The 20381-nt window shown below is 39.8% G+C and overlaps 1 protein-coding gene across 2 annotated transcripts in view; it reads left to right on the forward strand.

Moving 5' to 3' along the window:
* Nucleotides 1-11800, forward strand: part of PHIP (pleckstrin homology domain interacting protein) — a 944985-nt gene extending 933185 nt beyond the window's left edge. For both annotated transcript variants that reach the window (XM_029595577.1, XM_029595576.1), the window contains exon 39: nucleotides 4651-11800. In XM_029595577.1, the coding sequence (XP_029451437.1) occupies nucleotides 4651-5327 (677 nt within the window). In that variant the 3' untranslated portion in view covers nucleotides 5328-11800. The remainder of the gene's footprint in view (nucleotides 1-4650) is intronic.
* The last annotated feature ends 8581 nt before the right edge of the window (nucleotides 11801-20381 follow it).

The raw sequence follows: 20381 nt of genomic DNA on the forward strand, positions 1-20381 counted from the left end.
TTGATTATTCTAATCCCATAAAGTTTTCCATAAAAACAACACAAGATTGAGGATTTGAGATGGGTCGCCTTAGACTAAGTCACAAAGAATGTAAGAAGGAGCGGTAGAGAGCATGCATTATATTATATAGAACAGAAGTGGATATGCAGATTAAAGGTTGAAGAACCTCATGGATTAAATTGCAAAATAGAATGGAATACATTAATTTGATGCAAATTGAAGTTTGACGTTTGTGTTAAGATAGATGGTTACATAAAGCAATAATATTGCATAAGAAATTTAAAATATAATAGAAGACATTAATAGATAGTTCTTATATGTGAATGTGGCCATGTTTGAGTTATTGAGCCCAGGGAAACAAGTAAAGACATACGGACTACAGAGTGAGTTTTTACATAATTTTAAGTGATAAGTGGTTTAATACTTGGATATTGATTTAAAATTTAATTTCAAACAACTAAGAACATAAGACATAAGAACATGCCATACTGGATCAGACCAAGGGTCCATCAAGCCCAGCATCCTGTTTCCAACAGTGGCCAATGCAGACCATAAGAACCTGGCAAGTATCCAAAAACTAAGTCTATCCCATGCTACTGTTGCTAGTATTAGTAGTGGCTATTTTCTTTTTCTTTTTTTGTAATTTATACTTTATTGTCCATCATTAACATGTCAATGTACAAATAAACAGTAATTTCTAAGTCAACTTAATTAATAGCAGGTAATGGACTTCTCCTCCAAGAACTTATCCAATCCTTTTTTAAACACAGCTACACTAACAGCACTAACCACATCCTCTGGCAACAAATTCTAGAGTTTAATTGTGCGTTGAGTGAAAAAGAACTTTCTCCGATTAGTTTTAAATGTGCCACATGCTAACTTCATGGAGTACCCCTAGTCTTTCTATTATCCAAAAGACTAAATAACCGATTCACATTTACTTGTTCTAGACCTATCATGATTTTAAACACTTCTATCATATCCCCCCTCAACCGTCTCTTCTCCAAGCTGAAAAGTCCTAACCTCTTTAGTCTTTCCTCATAGGGGGAACTGTTCCATTCCCTTAATCATTTTGGTCACCCTTCTCTGTACCTTCTCCATTGCAACTATATCTTTTTTGAGATGCGGCGACCAGAATTGTACACAGTTTCAAGGTGCAGTCTCACCATGGAGTTATACTGAGGCATTATGACATTTTGCGTTTTATTCACCATTCCCTTTCTAATAATTCCCAACATTCTGTTTGGTTTTTTGACTACCGAGGGACACTGAACTGACTATTTCAATGTGTTATCCACTATGACGCCTAGATCTCTTTCTTGGGTGTTAGCTCCTAATATGGAACCTAACATTGTGTAACTATAGCATGGGTTATTTTTCCTTATATGTATCACCTTGCACTTATCCACATTGAATTTCATCTGCCAATTCGATGCCCAATTTTCCAGTTTCACAAGGTCTTCCTGCAATTTGATTACCTTACTCGTCGTATTTCTTTCCAGATCATTTATAAACATATTGAAAAGTACGGGTCCCAATACAAATCCCTGAGGCACTCCACTGCCACTGAGAAAATTGTCCATTTAATCCTACTCTGTTTCCTGTCTTTTAGCCAGTTTGTAATCCATGAAAGGACATCGCCACCTATCCCATGACTTCTTACTTTTCCTAGAAGCCTTCCATGAGGAACTTTGTCAAACACCTTCTGAAAATCCAAATACATTACATCTACCGGTTCACCTTTATCTACATGTTTATTAACTCCTTCAAAAAAGTGAAGCAGATTTGTGAGGCAAGACTTGCCTTGGGTAAAGCCATGCTGACTTTGTTCCATTAAACCATGTCTTTGTATATGTTCTGTGATTTTGATATTTAGAACATTTTCCACTATTTTTCCTGGCACTGAAGTCAGGCTAACTGGTCTGCAGTTTCCCAGATCGCCCCTGGAGCCCTTTTTAAATATTGGGGTTACATTAGTTACCCTCCAGTCTTCAGGTACAATGGATGATTTTAATGATAGGTTACCAATTTTTACTAATAGGTCTGAAATTTCATTTTTTAGTTCCTTCAGAACCCTGGGGTGTATACCATCCGGTCCAGGTGAATTTACTACTCTTCAGTTTGTCAATCAGGCCTACCACATCTTCTAGGTTCATCATGATTTGGTTCAGTCCATCTGAATCATTACCCATGAAAAGCTTCTCCGGTACGGGTATCAAAGAACTATTTTAGATTGTTGTGAATGCCCTGATGCAGCATTATCTGCGAAACATTGGCCACGTCGATGTTTTCCAGGCATATTTCAGCGTTACATGGAGCTCATGCAACTAAATGTTATCAGGACCTTTATGAGATAAGTAAACGCTGAATCAGAGATTTGAGAAAAATATTTTTCCTATTGGGCACACTTCTGCTTTATGCAAATTAACATTTTGAAGTTTGAATAAAATTTAAGAAGAAAAGTGGATTTATAAAATTACAAAGAAAAAAACCACACAAAAAGAGGTTTTTTAGACCAGTGGTTGCATCAACTGGTCTTTGATTCAATGTTATATGTTTCCAGCCAGTACTGAAGTATTTCCCCCCCCCCCCAAAAAAAAGATTTTTGGGTCATTGAGGATTCTTTTTTATACAGAAGAAGTAATAAAAAAAAAAATTTATACATCAGTGAGTTTTTTTTCTGTATATCCATTGAAACAAAGAAGAAGACCTAAGTATAAATTTTAGGAAGTGCAAATGTAATGTTTGGCATAAGTTGTGCATTTTGTATCAATCCATCCATATATCAATATGAGCATCTTATGCCAAAATATGTGTACATCTGGATCAGATTAGACATTTACAGGTGAAGTGAACTTACCGGCCCCAGCTCATTTGGTTTCCGGGGCCTCTTCCATCCCCTCAAATACATGCAATCCAATTCATTCAATCAGGCGCTGGGCAAGGGGCTCCTTCTCCCATCTTTTGGTGATACTTATTCCTGCTTGCCACCTTGGTCGTGACCTGGACCTTTATTTCACAGTAGCAGTGTGCCTCCTGCTCTCCAGTTCTTATTCCACTGCGCCAGGATATGGCCTGGGCAATGGTGTGCCATATCTGTCCCATGGCTGCCCTGGATGTCTTTGTGGCACGTTCCCAAAGAGTAAACTCTAGTTCTTGAGGACCCCAGCAATAAGCATCTCCTACTCAATGCTGAACTTTTAAGGCCCTTAGACAAGGCTGCCTGGCTGCTGAATGATAGGGTTGCCTCTTCCAGAAAGTTGTCACTATCTACACTTCCCACTCCCCTCCTTCCTCCCCCCTCCTGCACCTGTCCTGCAAACTCCCCTCCCATCTGCCCTCTCTGTCTATCCCTAGCCTGCCGTTCTTGTCCTGCCACACTCTCCTATCTGTCCCCTTCCCCCTCCCGCCTCCTATCCCTTCTCTACTCCCTATCCCTACTTCTACTCCTCCGTTCACTCCTCCAGGAAGGCATTTTAACTGTTGTGTCCCCATCAAAATGAGCTCCCAAATTGGTTTCTCTAATGGCCGAGTGTTCCAGCAGAAGCTTTCTTTTATGAGATTTGGTAATGTTAAAGGGTTTCTAGGTACTTTGGGTGTCTGCTTCCCTTTCAGAAATCATTTCATATTCTATTGCTAGGGCTTCTTTGTTATCAAATGCAGGAAATGTGTTATAAGGATAACAATGGGAAGAGCAGGTGTCTCTTCATCCAGGCCTTATTCTGCCAGAGCCCGTTGTAATCCTTTTATTCCTGGGTTTCTGAATCCTGGGTATCTGTGGAAGTGGAGGTATATGCATATGATGCTGCAAAATTGAATACATTGTGTGTCTCAGTCACGTGGCTTGTTTACCATTTATTCCTGGGTTTCTGAATCCTCTGAGAGAGTTGGAACAGGTATTCTGGATTTTGCAAAGGAGAGGTTATTTGAAACTTGGACAATTCCTCTTTCAGATGAGTCAGCTTCTTTTTTCATTGTAGACAGCTGAAGGCAAATTGGATGATCCTTAATTCTCGAAATGGTAGATTTTGGGACATAAGCACCACACATTTTACACTGGATAAAACACATTTTGCTAATAGTGACTAATATACAAGTTGTGAGATTGGTACTTAGGTCTTACATTATTCACTTAACCTAAGTCCTTAGAAGAACTATTTAAGAAGAAAACATCCTAGGGGTGGGTGGTAGATAATAAACAGCCCTTTTATTCTTTAATAGACACTTAGATAAAGACTTGCAAAGATTCTTAATATTCTATATAACTAGGAAAATAGAAATAGATTTCAAACCATGTAAACATAGATAATGCAGAAAAGAATTGACAGCAATAAAAGCACTCTAAATTATTGGCTAACTTAAAAGAAAATTCAACTTCAGGATTTAGCAGAACACAAGGTCAGATAGGTGTGTGTATCTGTGTAGAAGTACCGGTGACTTAATTGTGATTACTATGACTCTTGCTTACCTGCGACGTTTTGTCACCACTCCCCCAATGAAAGTACTTCAAAGCATCTCTAACTAGGTTGGCAGATCTATTGGCAAAGGTATTCTTTTCATTCTTTGTAAGTGTTCCGTAATTTTTAATAATGATATAGAGTATAGCGATAGATATATGCAAGCCTGGTAATGATTGTCTCTCTTTTACAGTTGACAAAAAAAATAATACTTTGGCATCCGAAGCTGTACAAGTAAATGGACATGGTGGGCAGCCCTCAAAACTGATAGTGAAGAGAGGTCCTGGGAGAAAGCCTAAAATAAACGTTACCAGCAGTGCCAGTGCTAATAACAGCACCAATGAGGTGATAGTGCACAAGAAGAGAGGCAGAAAACCCAAAAAGCTACTAAGTGCCGAACAGGAGAATGATAAGCAGGACATGGCGCAGCCCATCAGAATCACAGTAAATAAAATAGAGGAACAAGCAACCACCTCTGCATGCAACTCTCATTCTGAAATGAATGTAGGAAAATATTCATTGCACAGAAAGGGCCACAGGGGCAGAAAGCCCAAAGCAAAAACATTACAACTAAATTTAAAACACACAAGTCCTGAAAGTGACAAAATGCAGACAAGAAGCAGCTGCAGGAAGCCAGAGGAACCTCTGGAAGAAAATGGTGATGAAGCTTCAAAGGAATGTAAAGATCCAGAACCACACATGAGAACTAGAAACCAGGGCAGGAGGACAGCTTTTTACAATGAAGAGGACTCTGAAGAGGAGCAAAGGCAACTGCTGTTCGAGGATACGTCTTTGACTTTTGGAACTTCTAGCAGGGGTAGAGTTCGAAAATTGACTGAAAAAGCAAAGGCTAATTTAATTGGTTGGTAACTTGTACCAAACATTTTACAGAAAAAGCTGTAAAGCAGGTACATAGTTGAAAAATAAGCAGACTGATGCTTCTGCTTTGCTGCTGCTATTATGTTTTAAATATTTCATCAATGAAAAGAAATAGCCAAAAAAACATTTCTTTGAAAGAAATATATATATTTTAAAACTTTGCTATTTATTGCCCTAAAATAGGTTATGCATTTCAACAGTCATTTTGTTTGAAGACTTGTAAATAAACAATTCTTGACTGCTTCGTGGAAGAAATGTCTACTGTTGGAATACAAATATTGCCTCTAATTATTTTAAAGAGGTAATGGAACTTTTCATGCAGAAGATGGAAAAACATCTATTTTTGACAATGCAAGGTAGTGTTTTATTAATTACAGGTGTTCTGTCTCCCAGGACTGTTTTGGCAAAGTGTGATAATAACTTAAGAAATACTTTTCCAGTAGGGACAAATGTAGAACTACCCAGCTTTGCAGAGCTGATTAATATATATTCAGTGGTGATGGAATAGACCAACTATAAGAGAAGCCTACAGATCAGATTTCTGTTGTGTCCCACTTCAGTCAAATGCATAGATGTTTTAATCAAAAGTTTCTCTAAGAGGAGCAAAGTACTCCTCTGTCTGTGCCAGCTCAGGTCACCACTATTGTGGCAATAGCAGTCCCTGTGTCAGCACACTGACATGCTTCTGGGATTTTTTGTATGCGCTGACATGGGCATATAGCTTGGAGGGAGAAGCTGGCTGTAATAGCAAAAATATATATGTATAATGTATCCACATTGGAAAAAGTTTCATTAATATGTCTAATTTTTCAGACCTTCCTATAATCAATCACTAAATCTCTGTTTATGTGCCAAAGACTGAGAATCAGTGCAGTGGAAAACCGTCTTTTATTTTTAATTGTCTGGGCAGCATACAATTTTCAGTGGTGAAAAATTGGCTGTATCTTGTTATTCTCAAGGTATTACAAATTGTGCTCCAGTATGTTTTGCTTTTGGTACACAAGGTAGAGCACAACAATGCACTGTCGGGTCCTTTTACAGAGATTCTTGGGGGGAAAAAAAGCTAAATTGGTTGGCCGATTCAAGACAATAGCAGGAAAGGGTACAATACTCTCCATGTGGACTTTCTTATCTGGATTGTCATTTCTATGACTTCAGACATCTTAAAAAGAATGAAATGACTTACCAAGAAATGTGTGTGTGTGTACATGTTCATGTGTGTGTGTGTATATATATATATATCTATATATATAGATATATAGATATATAGATATATATATAAATGTATAAAACCCAGGTATACATTCTTCATTGAGATTTTTTAGATAGCACTAGAATAAAAAATAATTTTAAGATGTCATGCTTTCATTTTAAGATTTATTTTCCATTATTAAAGGTTTAAAAAAGGCCAAATCACTTTTTATGCAATCATGTTTTATACAGTGGTCTCATTGCACATTGTGAATTTTCTGCACTTTTTCTGACATACTTATCACACTGACAAAAGTCAAGCTACACCTGAAAATAACCTATTAATGATTGTGCCTTGTATTTTATCATTTCTTGCATCATTAGTAAAATAAGTTCTATTTTGTAAATGATAGCTGTACATCTTAAGGGAATATATTACACTATGTATGGCTATTGAACAGAAAAGCAGTTATTTATTTGTTTATGGTACAATGTTATTTTGTAATTTTAAAATTGCCACTTCCTCTTTATTACATACACAGTTTCTTAAAAAAAATCGAAGTATAGAAGGTTGCAGTGGCATCTATAATTTGGTATGGTACAAAAATGTAAACAAAGTGGGAGTGGTTCATTAGGACACCAATTTGATGGGACAAATGTTTTTAAGCTTAAATAATATCAAGTTAAATATACACTGAGTGAGTTGGTCTTCGTTATCGTTAAGATTAATTTGCAGTTGAAGTGTTAAACCAACCAAATTGGCTATCTAGGTTTATTTACAGGACAAAGTGACTCTTAAAACAGCAAACATTTATTTGAAAACAGATAACTTTCCAGATGCAGGATAGATTTAGGATTCTGCTATTACAAACAAGCTGTGGCTTGCTTTCTTATTAAAATATTAACATCAAGTTATTTTTACTTAAAATACCATAATTGAATATATTATATGCAGTACTTTGGCAGATTGTGCACTGTGAGAATTTTTACAGCTTTCATAGACATTTTCAAAGGTTTGTTACTCGTTGTAAAGGACCAGGATACAGTCAGTTGAAAACCAGATTTTAATTCTTAATTTCCTATTTCCTATTAGGAACTATTCACTGTTTCCTAATAGTGATTTACAGAATGCATTTAATCTGTTTTCCACCATATGTAAGAATCCATTGCAGTACATATTTACTTAAAAGAATAGCTTGTACATAGCATAGGAAACAAGAATAATATCTATTCCCATTAGAATTTACAACCATACTATAATTCCCCAGAAAAACTACAGGAGAATAAAGATATAAATAGCATAATACACATGTATTTCTCTTCTGCAGATTTATTTGATTTCCACCATAGATTAAAAATAATCTTTGTACTGTTGCCTTTAAGTAAAATGATTAATTTCTGTCAAACTTTTTATGGCCAGCATTGCTGCCTTAGCATATGTGTGATTATTTTATGGCTGGACTTCTGTCAGAGGGATTAGTTACAAGTCTTATATTCCTATCATAGTACTGCTCTCACTTGCATTTTGGAGCCATTTGGCCAAATATAAAAAAAAAATTAGAATTTGATATCTATGGAGAGGCCAGCGAGGGCTACATTTTATTGAGAGAATTTCAGAAACTGCAGGTTGTTACATATGGGTTGTCTAATATCTATTTCAGAGATGGAAAAAACTGTGACCCACAGTAGGCTTCCATCTGGACCACAGCAGCAAGATTGATCTCAGTATTCTGGAAGTGACATCCATGGGCAGGAAGTAATACTATCACAGGACAGCCATAAGTTGCCTGCACATAAATTTGAAGCTCACCTCCTCCATAGATGGGATTCCAGGGGGGAGATACTTAAGATAATACCACCTTGCTGTATAGTGCCTAAAAGAAAAAAACACATGTATAGCGATACCCTGTGTTAGTATTATTTCTGAGTCATTTTGTAATTCTTTAAGCAGCTCCTTTGTCATTCAATAACTGTGGCCACCAGTCTTTGCAAAATTACCTTAGTGGATTCTGCTTGGTCTATATTAGTATTGCACCTGTCACTAAACTAGCCAACAACTCAGGCAGTCTGCTCAGAGATTGTGGGTCCCTCAGATGTGGCTGGTCCACTGGAGTCCCCTTTTGATGATGCAGCTGCCTGCTGGTAACCCTGTAAAGGCTTAGGGGCGCTCCTGCCACCACAGTGGCATCATAAAGTACTCATGCCTCAGTCCATGTTGAGGTGAATTGGTGTCCTCACCACCCTCCTGGGCCTGGCACCCCAGGCAGTTGCCTGCCTAGTCAAATGGCCCCATTGGCTATGATATTACAAATAGCATCACACACACACACACTGAAGCAATAAAGTTCCATGCAAGGTAATTTGTGATACTGTTACAATAATGGCTGTTCCCATTTCAGTGTGAGAAGCTATAATTGCTAGAAAGTGGTTATTATAATTGCTAGAAAAGTGGTTATTACTGCTTCCTGTGTGCACTTATTGCTTGTTACACAGAGGATACAGCTTTTATAGCTTGTACCAGGGCTTTCCAAATCTGTCCTGGTGATCCCCACAGCCAGGCAGGTTTTCATGATATCCCCAATGAATTTGCATCAGATAAATTTGCATATGTTATGTCTAATGTATGTATATTTATCTCATGTATATTCACTGTGAATATCATGAAAGCCCAACTGGCTAAGGAGTCATAAATGTAGCTTTGAGAAGCCCTGACTTAACCTGTACTTAATGAAACAACTGTAGTGTAATATAGTTGCACTTTCTGCTAATAACACACTGGCAAATTTTAACTAGTCTGTCTACCAAACAGTCTTAATGTCAAATCAGTGTGTAAATATCTTTCTGTGCTTGCACCGAAACTGATCTCTCTTCATGATCCCATGATATTCAACACTTGAACTGGAAATTTCAGTAGGTAGAAGAGTAGGATTCTTTGACATTACATTAAGTGGGGTTACAACATTATAATGTCGTCTTTACTATTAATGAGATGTCTGTATGGGATGTATTTGCACAAGGTTTTTTCTGTTTTTTAAGACCATTTTATTTATTTTCTTGATGATACAATTAAAATGATTGTCCAAGCAATAGTGGGTTTTACTGTTAGATTTTTGCAAATGACCACAGTCTGAAACATTCAGCACTATAGATGAGAGTTGAGGTGGTCAGATGTTAAAGTTGTTTCTGGCAGGTAGTGGTGGAGGAAAAAGAAAATTATAAAATAGGAAATGGTTTAATTCAATCTTTCTCCTTGTTAAATTTCCATCAGGCTTTTCTCATCAAAACTTGCTTGAAGTTGTAGCTAATTAACTCTGACAAATTATCTGCTTTTATGTATATGTTCATTCTGAATGTGAATGAACATATACATATTGAAGTCTAAAATATGTAGCTCTCTCATCTCTCAATAAGAAAAGTCACAAACAGTATTATGCCACAGGAAATTTTGTAGTAGTAGTGTTTGATGTTCTGTGCATCATGCTGTTGCATAAATAAATTGTATTATTCAGACTAAAATCAGTGCACATCCATTTAGCAGCTGATAGAAATTGCAGTTCTGATTATAAACCATAAAATATTTTTGGCTGCATGTGGGCCTACATAAGTTTGATCATAAACAATGACATTTATTTACTTAATTTTGTACCTTATTGGTAAATGTGAAATATTTCATAGTCTGAGTTCTATTCCTTATTTCTGAAGTATTAATATTTTTGGCAATGGATATAATTGATTTTCCCTTCATAATTGATGATTAAAATGTTAACACACCTAGAAAACCCTGCCAGATGTCAGGAGAAATCTATGATTAACCATAAACAGTTTTCCGGATTCTTGAAATCTGTCATAAAACAAATTTTAGAAAATGTAATTCTCCTGCAGTTTGCTAACAAATATTACTGCTGCTTGCAAAACACATGGCATATCACCAAACTAGAAATGGTTAAAGTTATTTGTTAAAGTGCATCTCCCAATGCAGCTGCTAGTGCAGATATGCATATTGAAATTGGAAATGTTTTATCTGTTCTCCATTCCTTAAAAATATACGTGTCTAATGATGCATCAGATATTTGGAATTAAACTTGGTGAACTGTTTTGACCTACATATATTTATACTAATCATGTCCAGTTTAATTTAGAAAATAACATTAAACCACCAAGACCTCTGATATTAGGAAACAGATCTGGTTATAAAAGGTGAGGGTTCTGAGATCATCAAGATGTCACTGTTTCGAATAAAGTTTAATGGTGCAGGATAATCTTTCAAAATATTTTCTAGGTTATGGGAAAATTACTATTCATTTGAGTTTTACATTCTAATTTCTAAAAATCATGGTATTTTTATGTTTAGGAAACAAAATTTTATCTCTAAAACTGTATTTTGAGCATTAGTAGTTTTGCTATAAGAAACCAGCCTTTCTCACTGATTTAATTATTTGATCTTTTTCCAATTCAAAAGAACACTATAGGAGGCAAATTTATACAACTGAATCTTAAAGAAAAATTGTAGTCTAACCATTAAATAAGACTAAAGTATGCAAGATACAGTTAGTAAATGATGGAGAGATTTCAAATAATGCTGAAAATTAATTTGCATGAGTTATGGATATCTTGTTAATGAAATGGTAATATAGTACCATCACCCAATTTTTCAGAAAGCATATTGTATCATATTTGGTTATGTACATATCACTAATACAATGTCCTGTAGAACATAGAAATGATTACATTTTTGGACCATACTGAAACTGGCAAAACTGCCCTAGGTTTTCAACTTGCTAAAGATTCGCAGCCTTTTCGTACATCTCTTTGAATTGTTTCACTTATGAGATGTAAATGTGTAGAATGTAGTTTAAGCTTTATGAAAGTGACCTAGAAGGGTTAGTTTTCAAACTGACATGTTTTCAGATTAGCAGGAATTATACTTATTTTGTACAGAATAAAATAGAAAACACAAAAAAAAAGTTGTATGTAATGTGTAAGATACGGTTTCAAAAGAAATTCTTTAGCTTTATCATTTTTTCCTCCAGATATCTGGAGTATTATGTTTCTAAATAACCTACAGTATCGCACCAGAATAACAGTGCCCTTTCTTTTTTGTACATATTGAATGGACCTTTCATTACTGTTACGTGGGACACTTTCTATGTTAGTTTGGATGCGTACTACTTTGAATCCTTTTATACAAACTAGAATGTATGTGTAAGAATTACTGTCACTGCAATGTAGTAACTACAAACTATTATTTTTAAATAAATAGAAAACCTGTATTTCTAAAACTTTGCTTTTCAAACTTGTGTTATTTCCCATCAGTGGTCTAATGATTGCACATCCACCATACAAATCATTATATAACATTGTCAGTATCGTGGTTAAGATCTTTGTTTATATGTATGTTTCTGTAATTGGTTTATTAAATTTCACACGAGACCTTCCTGATGGATCAGGCAGTTGAACAGATATGTTCCATTTCATGGCTGTGAAGGAAAATAGCAAGAGCTGTGTAAACAGCATAGTGCATCAGTTTGAGCATATTAAGACTAGATAGTCATCCACTGTATCCATACTTATTTCTAGATGTCTTGATACTTCATGCCATTGGATTCAGGTAGGCCTGAACAAGAGAATGAGGGTAACTATACAACAATCATTCACTTAAATTCACATGCAAGTGATCATATCCTATCATTTCATTCATGTAATGTTCTCAATCATGAGAGCATCAAAGCAGTAGGTAGTGGGAGCAGTAGCAGCACATCCACACACATGTAGTTCAGGGCATAGGATCGCTCTCCACTGGACTCAAACAGCAGTAGAATTAGCCTTCTTGGGTGACTGGATAAAACACGTCTTTTCTGAACTATTTGGATTGTGTAGGTATAGGAGGTAGTAGAAAACACTCTGTGGCATTGCTGGCCCCGATAGATGTGGGAGAAGGGAAATGAGGTGTACAGAAGCAGACAGTTTCCTGAACTCCTAATATGTACATAAGTGGAGGTTCCACCGAGATAGGATAGGCCATGTCCATCGCAAAGATGACATCAGACTTACTAGAATTAGAAGATGAAGCGCTTGTGAGAATTACACAGGTTTTTACTAATAAAGATGTTCAGCACCAAATCTCTAAGGTACATGAGAATTTAAAAGACATACCTAAATTAGGGACAGTCGCTAATTTTTATGCAATTATCCTGAGATTCTTAGTTAGTGAATCAAAATAAACCATTAAGACATTGGCTGAATATGCCACCCTTTTGCATTACCATACTTATTGTCCCTAAATTAGGTATTAGAAAAAGCTAATTAGCCAGCTAAGGACAGAAATAGATGTGGTTGAAAAATGTTCACTGCAGGAAGGAGATTGCAGATTATTGGTAGAATAAAATCAAAATCTGATAATGAAAGTGCATGCCTTAGAAAAACAGATCTCTGAAGAGCATCCTAAAGACCCCTGTCTAGATAGACTACCCGAATATATAGACAAAATATGGAAACTGGAAGAGGTTATCCAAGGACAGAAAAGAAAGGGGAAATTCAGATGAAAAATCTAAATTGGGTTCAGGAGTTAGAAAGGACTATAAAAACCCAGCAGGAAGACACAGTAAAAAAAAAAAAAAAAATTAGATCTCTTAAATCTCACCTCACAGATGCACAGCTAAAGATGGCAGCTGTAGACGGTAAAGATACTGAGTTAAGAAATTGTCACAATAAATTAACTCAGAATCTAAAGCTTCAGAGAGAGAGAGAGGCAGATCAGAGACTTAGAACTACAGAGGCTATCTCTACAAGAGGCCCACCTCACTGAAATTGAGTTGTTAAAGGCTAGCAATAGAATATTAACTTGACCAGATACAAATGCAGGAAGATAAGCAGCTCTCTACAGATAAACAAAGTAAACAACATACAGTTCGGCTTTGCCAGCTACCTGAAGCAAACTTTTAATTAGAACAGGAGAAATAAGAACTGTTAGCCAGCTTAAAATGAGTCTCTATATCAGCTAAAGGTATCTGAAAACCTTGTTGAGTTATTGAAAGAAAAGACAGCTACTGCTGTGCCAGGTCCCGTCTCTCTAGGGCAGGGAATATCCCAGCACCACTCGGGAAATGCCCCTGACCCCACATTTCACTAACAGGTGGGGGTGGGAAGAACGCAAAGCCCAGAGCCACAGACAGCTTTTTACCCAAGACCATCCTAGCAGCACAGACCAGATGTATTCCATGCATTAAGCAAGGTGGAAGGAAGGCAAAACGATTACTGGCATGGTTAAAAGGCGAGGTGAGAGAGGTTATTTTAGCCAAAAGATCTTCATTCAAAAATTGGAAGAGAAATCCATCAGAAGAAAATAGGATAAGCATAAGCATTGGCAAGTTAAATGTAAGACATTGATAAGACAGGCTAAGAGAAATCTTGAGAAGAAGTTTGCCATAGAGGCAAAAACTCATGATAAAAACTTTTAAAAATATGTCTGAAGCAGAAAGCCTGCAAGGGAATCAGTTGGACCGTTGAATGATCAAGAGGTTAAAGGAGCACATAGAGAAGATAAGGCATCACAGAAAGATTAAACACTGTCTTTGTTTCAGTGTTTTCTGAAGAGGATAATGGAGAGATATTGGAGAGGTTTTCATGGGTGATGATTCAAATCAACTGAACCAAATCACGGTGAACCTGGAAGATGTGGTAGGCCTGTTTGACAAATTGAAGAGTAGTAAATTGCCTGGACCAAATGGTATATACCCCAGGGTTCTGAAAGAATTAAAAACATGAAATTTCAGACCTATTAGTAAAAATGTGTAACCTATCTGTTATGTAACGGGTGTTTAGTGTGCCCTTGGGCCTCAGCCCAACCCCAGATGGATACAGGACCGAACTGAGGGTTGACGGCATGTTCCAGCATGGCTGGCGGGCTTACCCTCTGCCAGGCCTGCAAGCTCCCAAGGCCAACAACATGATGATGTTGGAATGTGAATGGTCCTCCGACCATTCCGAGCCCTTTCGGACCTGCTGCTTGGATCGGCATAGAGCAGCCTGAGGTCGAGGGCAGACGGGCCTTGACATGAAGACATAACACCAAGGTCGATGCTACGGCATCGCAGACGAAGACATGACACCAAGGCTGATGCGGACGGCATCAGAGATGAGGGCTGGCACAGGACATGACACCAAGGTAGCTGAAGACATGACACCAAGGCTGATGCAAAGACATCACGGACCAATGGTCGATGCGACGGCATCCCGGACCAGGGTCGATGCAACGACATCAGGAACAAGACGTTAACATGATACCAAGACTGATGCAATGGCATCCGGGACGAGAAGAGGAACTTGACGAAGTCCAGACGAGATGAGAAGCTGGGCAGAAGGACATTGGCACTGTCTCTCAGGGCGCCCTACACAGTCCACCCGCGGGACTGGTCACGGACCACCCTGTCCCACTGCACGCCCTACACAGCCCGAGGAGGCTGGTCACGGATCACGCTGAGAACGGGACAAGCGCAGGGAAGAATCCAGCCGAGGCAGAACTTTGACGATGGAGCCATAAGTCATCCAGAGCTCCGCAAAGGCTGGCAGGACATGACGGCTCAGGAGCACAGGAACGAATTCCACCTGTAGGCTACTCCACGCTCAGGAAAGACGTCATCCGAGAGAGCACGGCCTGACAGGATCAGAAGGCTCAGGAACACTGAAGCAAACACCAAGAAGGGCAGAACTCAAGGAACCTGGGACATCAGGAAGCAGAAGTTCAAGACGAGACACCAGAACACCTGGACGGGGACCTCAGGCACAAACATGACTTGACATGAAGAGACGAAATGAAGAGGAGAGGAGCTCCACAAAGAAGACCTGACTGAGCTCTGGCAGGCAGGAGTGTGAAGAGGCGAGTGAAGTAACTCCGATGCAAGGCGAAGACTGAAGTGACTGAGCAGCCCTTTTATAGGGCTGGAGCAGGAACCAATCATAGGTGGGGCCAGCACACTTCCTGTGTCTGGCCCTTTAAATTCAACAGAGAGGCGCGTGCTGGTGCCTAAGGGAAGCAGGAAGAAGTTGTGCAGGACCGCGGACAGCGGCGTTCTCCTGCACGCTGCGACGGCAGAGCAGAGGAGGCAGGCCGGTTGCAGGCAGGCCCCGGGGCAGCCTCCAGGCTGCCAAACGAGGACCCCATCAATGGCGTTGCGGCTCCCGGCCACGGGGGCAGGCTTCGGGGCGGCCTGCAGGCCGCAGAAGGAAAATACAGTCCGCGGCTCCAGCCACATGGGAGACCCGACTTCAGCGGCATCCGTGCCGCATCGGGCAGGCATGAAGGGCAGCCTCCAGGCCGCAGAAGGAAAACACAGTCTGCGGCTCCGGCTGCAAGGAAGGCCCGAGTCCAGCAGCACCAGCCGCGTCGGGCAAGACAGCAACGTGGGGGAAGGTAAGCAGTGCCTGCTCGCGGGGGGACCCGCGGGCAGGGTCCATGACACTATCATTAAAATCATCTGATGTACCTGAAGATTGGAAGATGGCCAATGTAACCCTTATATTTAAAAAGAGATCCAGGGGTGATCTGGGAAACTATAGACCAGTGAGCCTGACCTCAGTGCTGGGAAAAATAATGGAAACTTATAAAGAATAAAATCACAAAACATTTAGATAGACATGGTTTGATGGGACAAACCCAAGGGAAGTCTTGCCTCACAAATCTCCTACTTTTTTTTTGAAGAGGTGAATAAACATGTAGACAAAGGTGAACCAGTAGATGTGGTGTATTTGGATTTTCAGAAGGCGTTCGACAAAGCCCCACATGAGAAGCTGCTAAGAAAACTAAAAAGTCATGGGATAGGAGGTGATGTCCTTTTGTGGATTGCAAGTTGGTTAAAAGGAAACAGAGTAGGATTAAATGGTCAGTTTTCGCAATGGAAAAAGGTAAACAGTGGAATCCCTCAGGGATCTGTGCTTGGACCAGTGCTTTTTAATATATATATATAAATGATCTGGAATGGGGTACAACTAGTGGACACCGGGGAGATGCCATTGTCCGGCCTCCTGTGGGCCCTGGCTTACATGCGCGCATGCTCGTGCCTCCCGTTCCTTTAAAAGGACCGCAGCGGGAAACTAGGCTGTGGCCCCAGATGATGATGATATCTGGCCCTGGTATATAAGGCAGGGCTCCACCACTAGTTCCTTGCCTTGGCAACCGGTCTCCATGTTTGTTCGTGTGCTCATTGCCCATCGTTCCTGGTTCCTGATCTGGACTCCATTCTTGGGTCCTGCTCCTGACTAGTACCTTGGTCCCTTCCTTGTTTCGCTGGACTGATTCTTTGGCTTTGACCCTTGCTACATTGGACTACGCTCTGGACTGATACTCTGGCTTGACTCTTGCTATGTTGGACTACGCTCTGGACTGATGCTCTGGCTTGACCCTTGCTTTGCTCCGTCTCAGTACCTTGTCTTACTCAGCCGCCTGCCCTGACCTCAGCTTGCCTTGATTTCGCCTTTGGTATCTACTTGGGCTTGGCCTCTTGGCTTCGGCCTCTTTTACTTGGGCACCCTCTGTCTCCACCCTGTACCTGTTGGCGCCCGGGTCTTTGGATCCCTGCCTCATCCGGACCTAAGTCGGTCCCTTGATATCTCTGCTGGTTCCTGGCAACTCTTGCACTACTACTATTGGGAGTCGTCACATGGAGGCCCACCTAAGACCAGCCGGCCCTGGCACCCAAAGGCTCAACCTGTGGGAAACGAGGGCTGGTATTGGCGAAGCTCCATTGGCCTCCGTCTCCTAGTCAGCTTCACCTCCCAACAGTGGGAACCCATAGGGCTTGCCCTACGGGTTGCGTCAACCCCACCTCGGGCCAAGGGTCCACCTCCAGTGCAACATGTTCCACATGTAGGAAAATAACTTCCAGAAGACCTTGTTCCCACCTAGAGCTCATGGAAAAGCTCTTTGAGAGAAGTCAATCCAGCCTAGCAGCATCAGCGTCATTGGCATTAAAGGGCCCAGGAGCTACACAGGATGATGGCGGTAAATCAACATCAAGCACTCATGGAGACCAGGGAGACAGATTATCGTCTAACTCCTCCAGTTGATGAAAGTCAAGGATTCTGCTTTATCGGCACCAGCATCAAGTACTTATGCTGGAAATTGGGTAAAGGTTAAGAAGTGTCAGCATTGGTCTATTTTGAAGCGCAAAGCCAGGAGTAGGGAGATTCTGGCTGTAGGCAAAACTGCCCTCCCCATAAAGCATTCCTGTAGAGAGGTCAACTCACCCTCACATTGATCTCAAATATCGCAAAAGTCTCCAATGGCATGGATGGCAACCACCAATCATTCTCAAGAATCACAGGAAAATGTGACCACTCCTCTTGCTTTCCATGTAATTTTTGAGGGGTTAAAGAAAGGATCCAAGCAGCACCTTTGTATTGCAAAGTTGCAAATACCAGTGCATTGGCATTGACATAATTGGTGGCTTTGCAAACTGATGTCCAAACTTTGCTGGAGATTTATAGCATCTGTCGGAAGGGCCCTGATGCAGGTTCCTGGAGAGGCATCAACACAGAGGGCTGTTACACTAATGTTAATTTTGAGTGCATTGGGCAGGGGGTGGTATTTGCTTCCCTAAGGCACAGAATTACATTGGGGGTCTAGATGCCAATAGTCAAGGGGTACCTTCTGGGGTGGTATAAGAATATTGGGCATCCTAGGCTAACCTTCAAACTTGCACCCTCCCCCATACACACCTGCCTATCTGAGATAGCTCTGGCACAGCACCTCCCTGTCTTTTGAATAGAAGTGAGCCCTGAACCCTACCTAACTGTGTATGCAGCCCCAGTATGAATTCTCTGGCATAAGCACAAAATGGACACTTGGCTGCATGCAGCAATGCTGTAGCCAGGCAATTTGGCACCTATGGCCAAGTGAAAAACTGCACCCTCACCCATTACACAACACTTGACACCAAGAGTTGGGCGACTCTGTTTAATATTTGCACAGAAATGCCCTAGGAAAACGTTATAGCCTTGCAAACCCCACCCCATTTATAATAACAGATTTTACATGAAAAAGGACATTCAAAGCACAGTCTTATGAGATAAAAATATTACCTACAATATGTATATAATATTTACATACACTGCTGTGGTGCCAACCAGAAAACCCTGCAAAAAAAACAAGATACACTTGGAACCTATATGGTATTAGGCCTAATGCAATGCATCTTGGGCATGGGCATGACCCTCAGAGAGCCACCAGAAAACAACATTTCTATATCAAAATAGCACTAACTGCCAGCACTCAAACAGCAACAAGTTAATTCTGCTAATATTATACCAGGCCTAAAACAGTAATACTCCCTAATAGGAAAACAGAACAAACCAAGCTGCTGTAGATCCCTACATAGAAACTATACACTAATAGAATACCTCATTTCAGTCACACATGCAAAACATAGATAGACCCTCAAATACAGAATAAAGAGACCAATACAGTATAAATAGAAATGTACAGACAAAAACTGAAAACTCCATGGCTTTACCCAAGGCAAGTCTTGCCTCACAAATCTGCTTCACTTTTTTGAAGGAGTTAATAAACCTGTAGATAAAGGTGAACCGGTAGATGTAGTGTATTTGGATTTTCAGAAGGCGTTTGACAAAATTCCTCATGGGAGACTTCTAGAAAAAGTAAAAAGTCATGGGATAGGTGGCGATGTCCTTTCGTGGATTACAAACTGGCTAAAAGACAGGAAACAGAGAGTAGGATTAAATTGACAATTTTCTCAGTGGAAGGGAGTGGGCAGTGGAGTGCCTCAGGGATCTGTATTGGGACCCGTACTTTTCAATATATTTATAAATGATCTGGAAAGAAATACTACGAGTGAGGTAATCAAATTTGCAGATGATAAAAAATTGTTCAGAGTAGTTAAATCACAAGCAGATTGTGATAAATTGCAGGAAAACCTTGTGAGACTAGAAAACTGGGCATCGAAATGGCAGATGAAATTTAATGTGGATAAGTACAAGGTGATGCATATAGGGAAAAATAACCCATGCTATAATTACACAATGTTAGGTTCCATATTAGGTGCTACAACCCAAGAAAGAGATCTAGGCGTCCTAGTGGATAACACACATTGAAATCGTCAGTTCAGTGTGCTGCAGCAGTCAAAAAAGCAAACAGAATGTTGGGAATTATTAGAAAGGGAGGGCCATTACCTGCTATTAATTAAGTTAACTTAGAAAATAGCCACTGCTATTACTAGCAACAGTAGCATGGGATAGACTTACGTTTTGAGTACTTGCCAGGTTCTTATGGCCTGGATTGGCCTCTGTTGGAAACAGGATGCTGGGCTTGATGGACCCTTGGTCTGACCCAGTATGGCATGTTCTTATGTCCAACAAGCCAAATTCTATATGCATTGCAACAATGGAAAATACAGAAATATTACCATTCCTCAAAAAATAAAATTAGTAAAAGTATACCAATAAAAAAATAATTCAAAACAACTAATAAATAGAATTTTTCCAAACACCAATAACATATTTCAAAACAGACACTTTAAATAACACCTAACAATTAAAATAAGGATTTTAAAAAATCTCCTATTATCCATACCTTAGATTTCCAGATGCTCTGAAATTGTCATGGATTAGCAGGCAGAGAGTAACTGGGGTAATTGTTCACACAGATACTCCCTCTCACTCCCCTACATATATACACACATGGTCTCTCTCACTTTCCCACTTAAACAGTTGCATGTCTTTACATGCCAAATTTAGTTGGGGGGTATGCAATATGCTGAAAGGACTGAATACAGCAGAAGGGGGCATTATAAACCTGGGCAAGAGCAAATATGGCTCTGCCACTTTGCAGCAGCTGCTGTGCTG

The sequence above is a fragment of the Rhinatrema bivittatum genome, chromosome 3 (genome assembly GCF_901001135.1).
Source record: "Rhinatrema bivittatum chromosome 3, aRhiBiv1.1, whole genome shotgun sequence".
In the NCBI taxonomy this organism is placed as follows: domain Eukaryota; kingdom Metazoa; phylum Chordata; class Amphibia; order Gymnophiona; family Rhinatrematidae; genus Rhinatrema; species Rhinatrema bivittatum.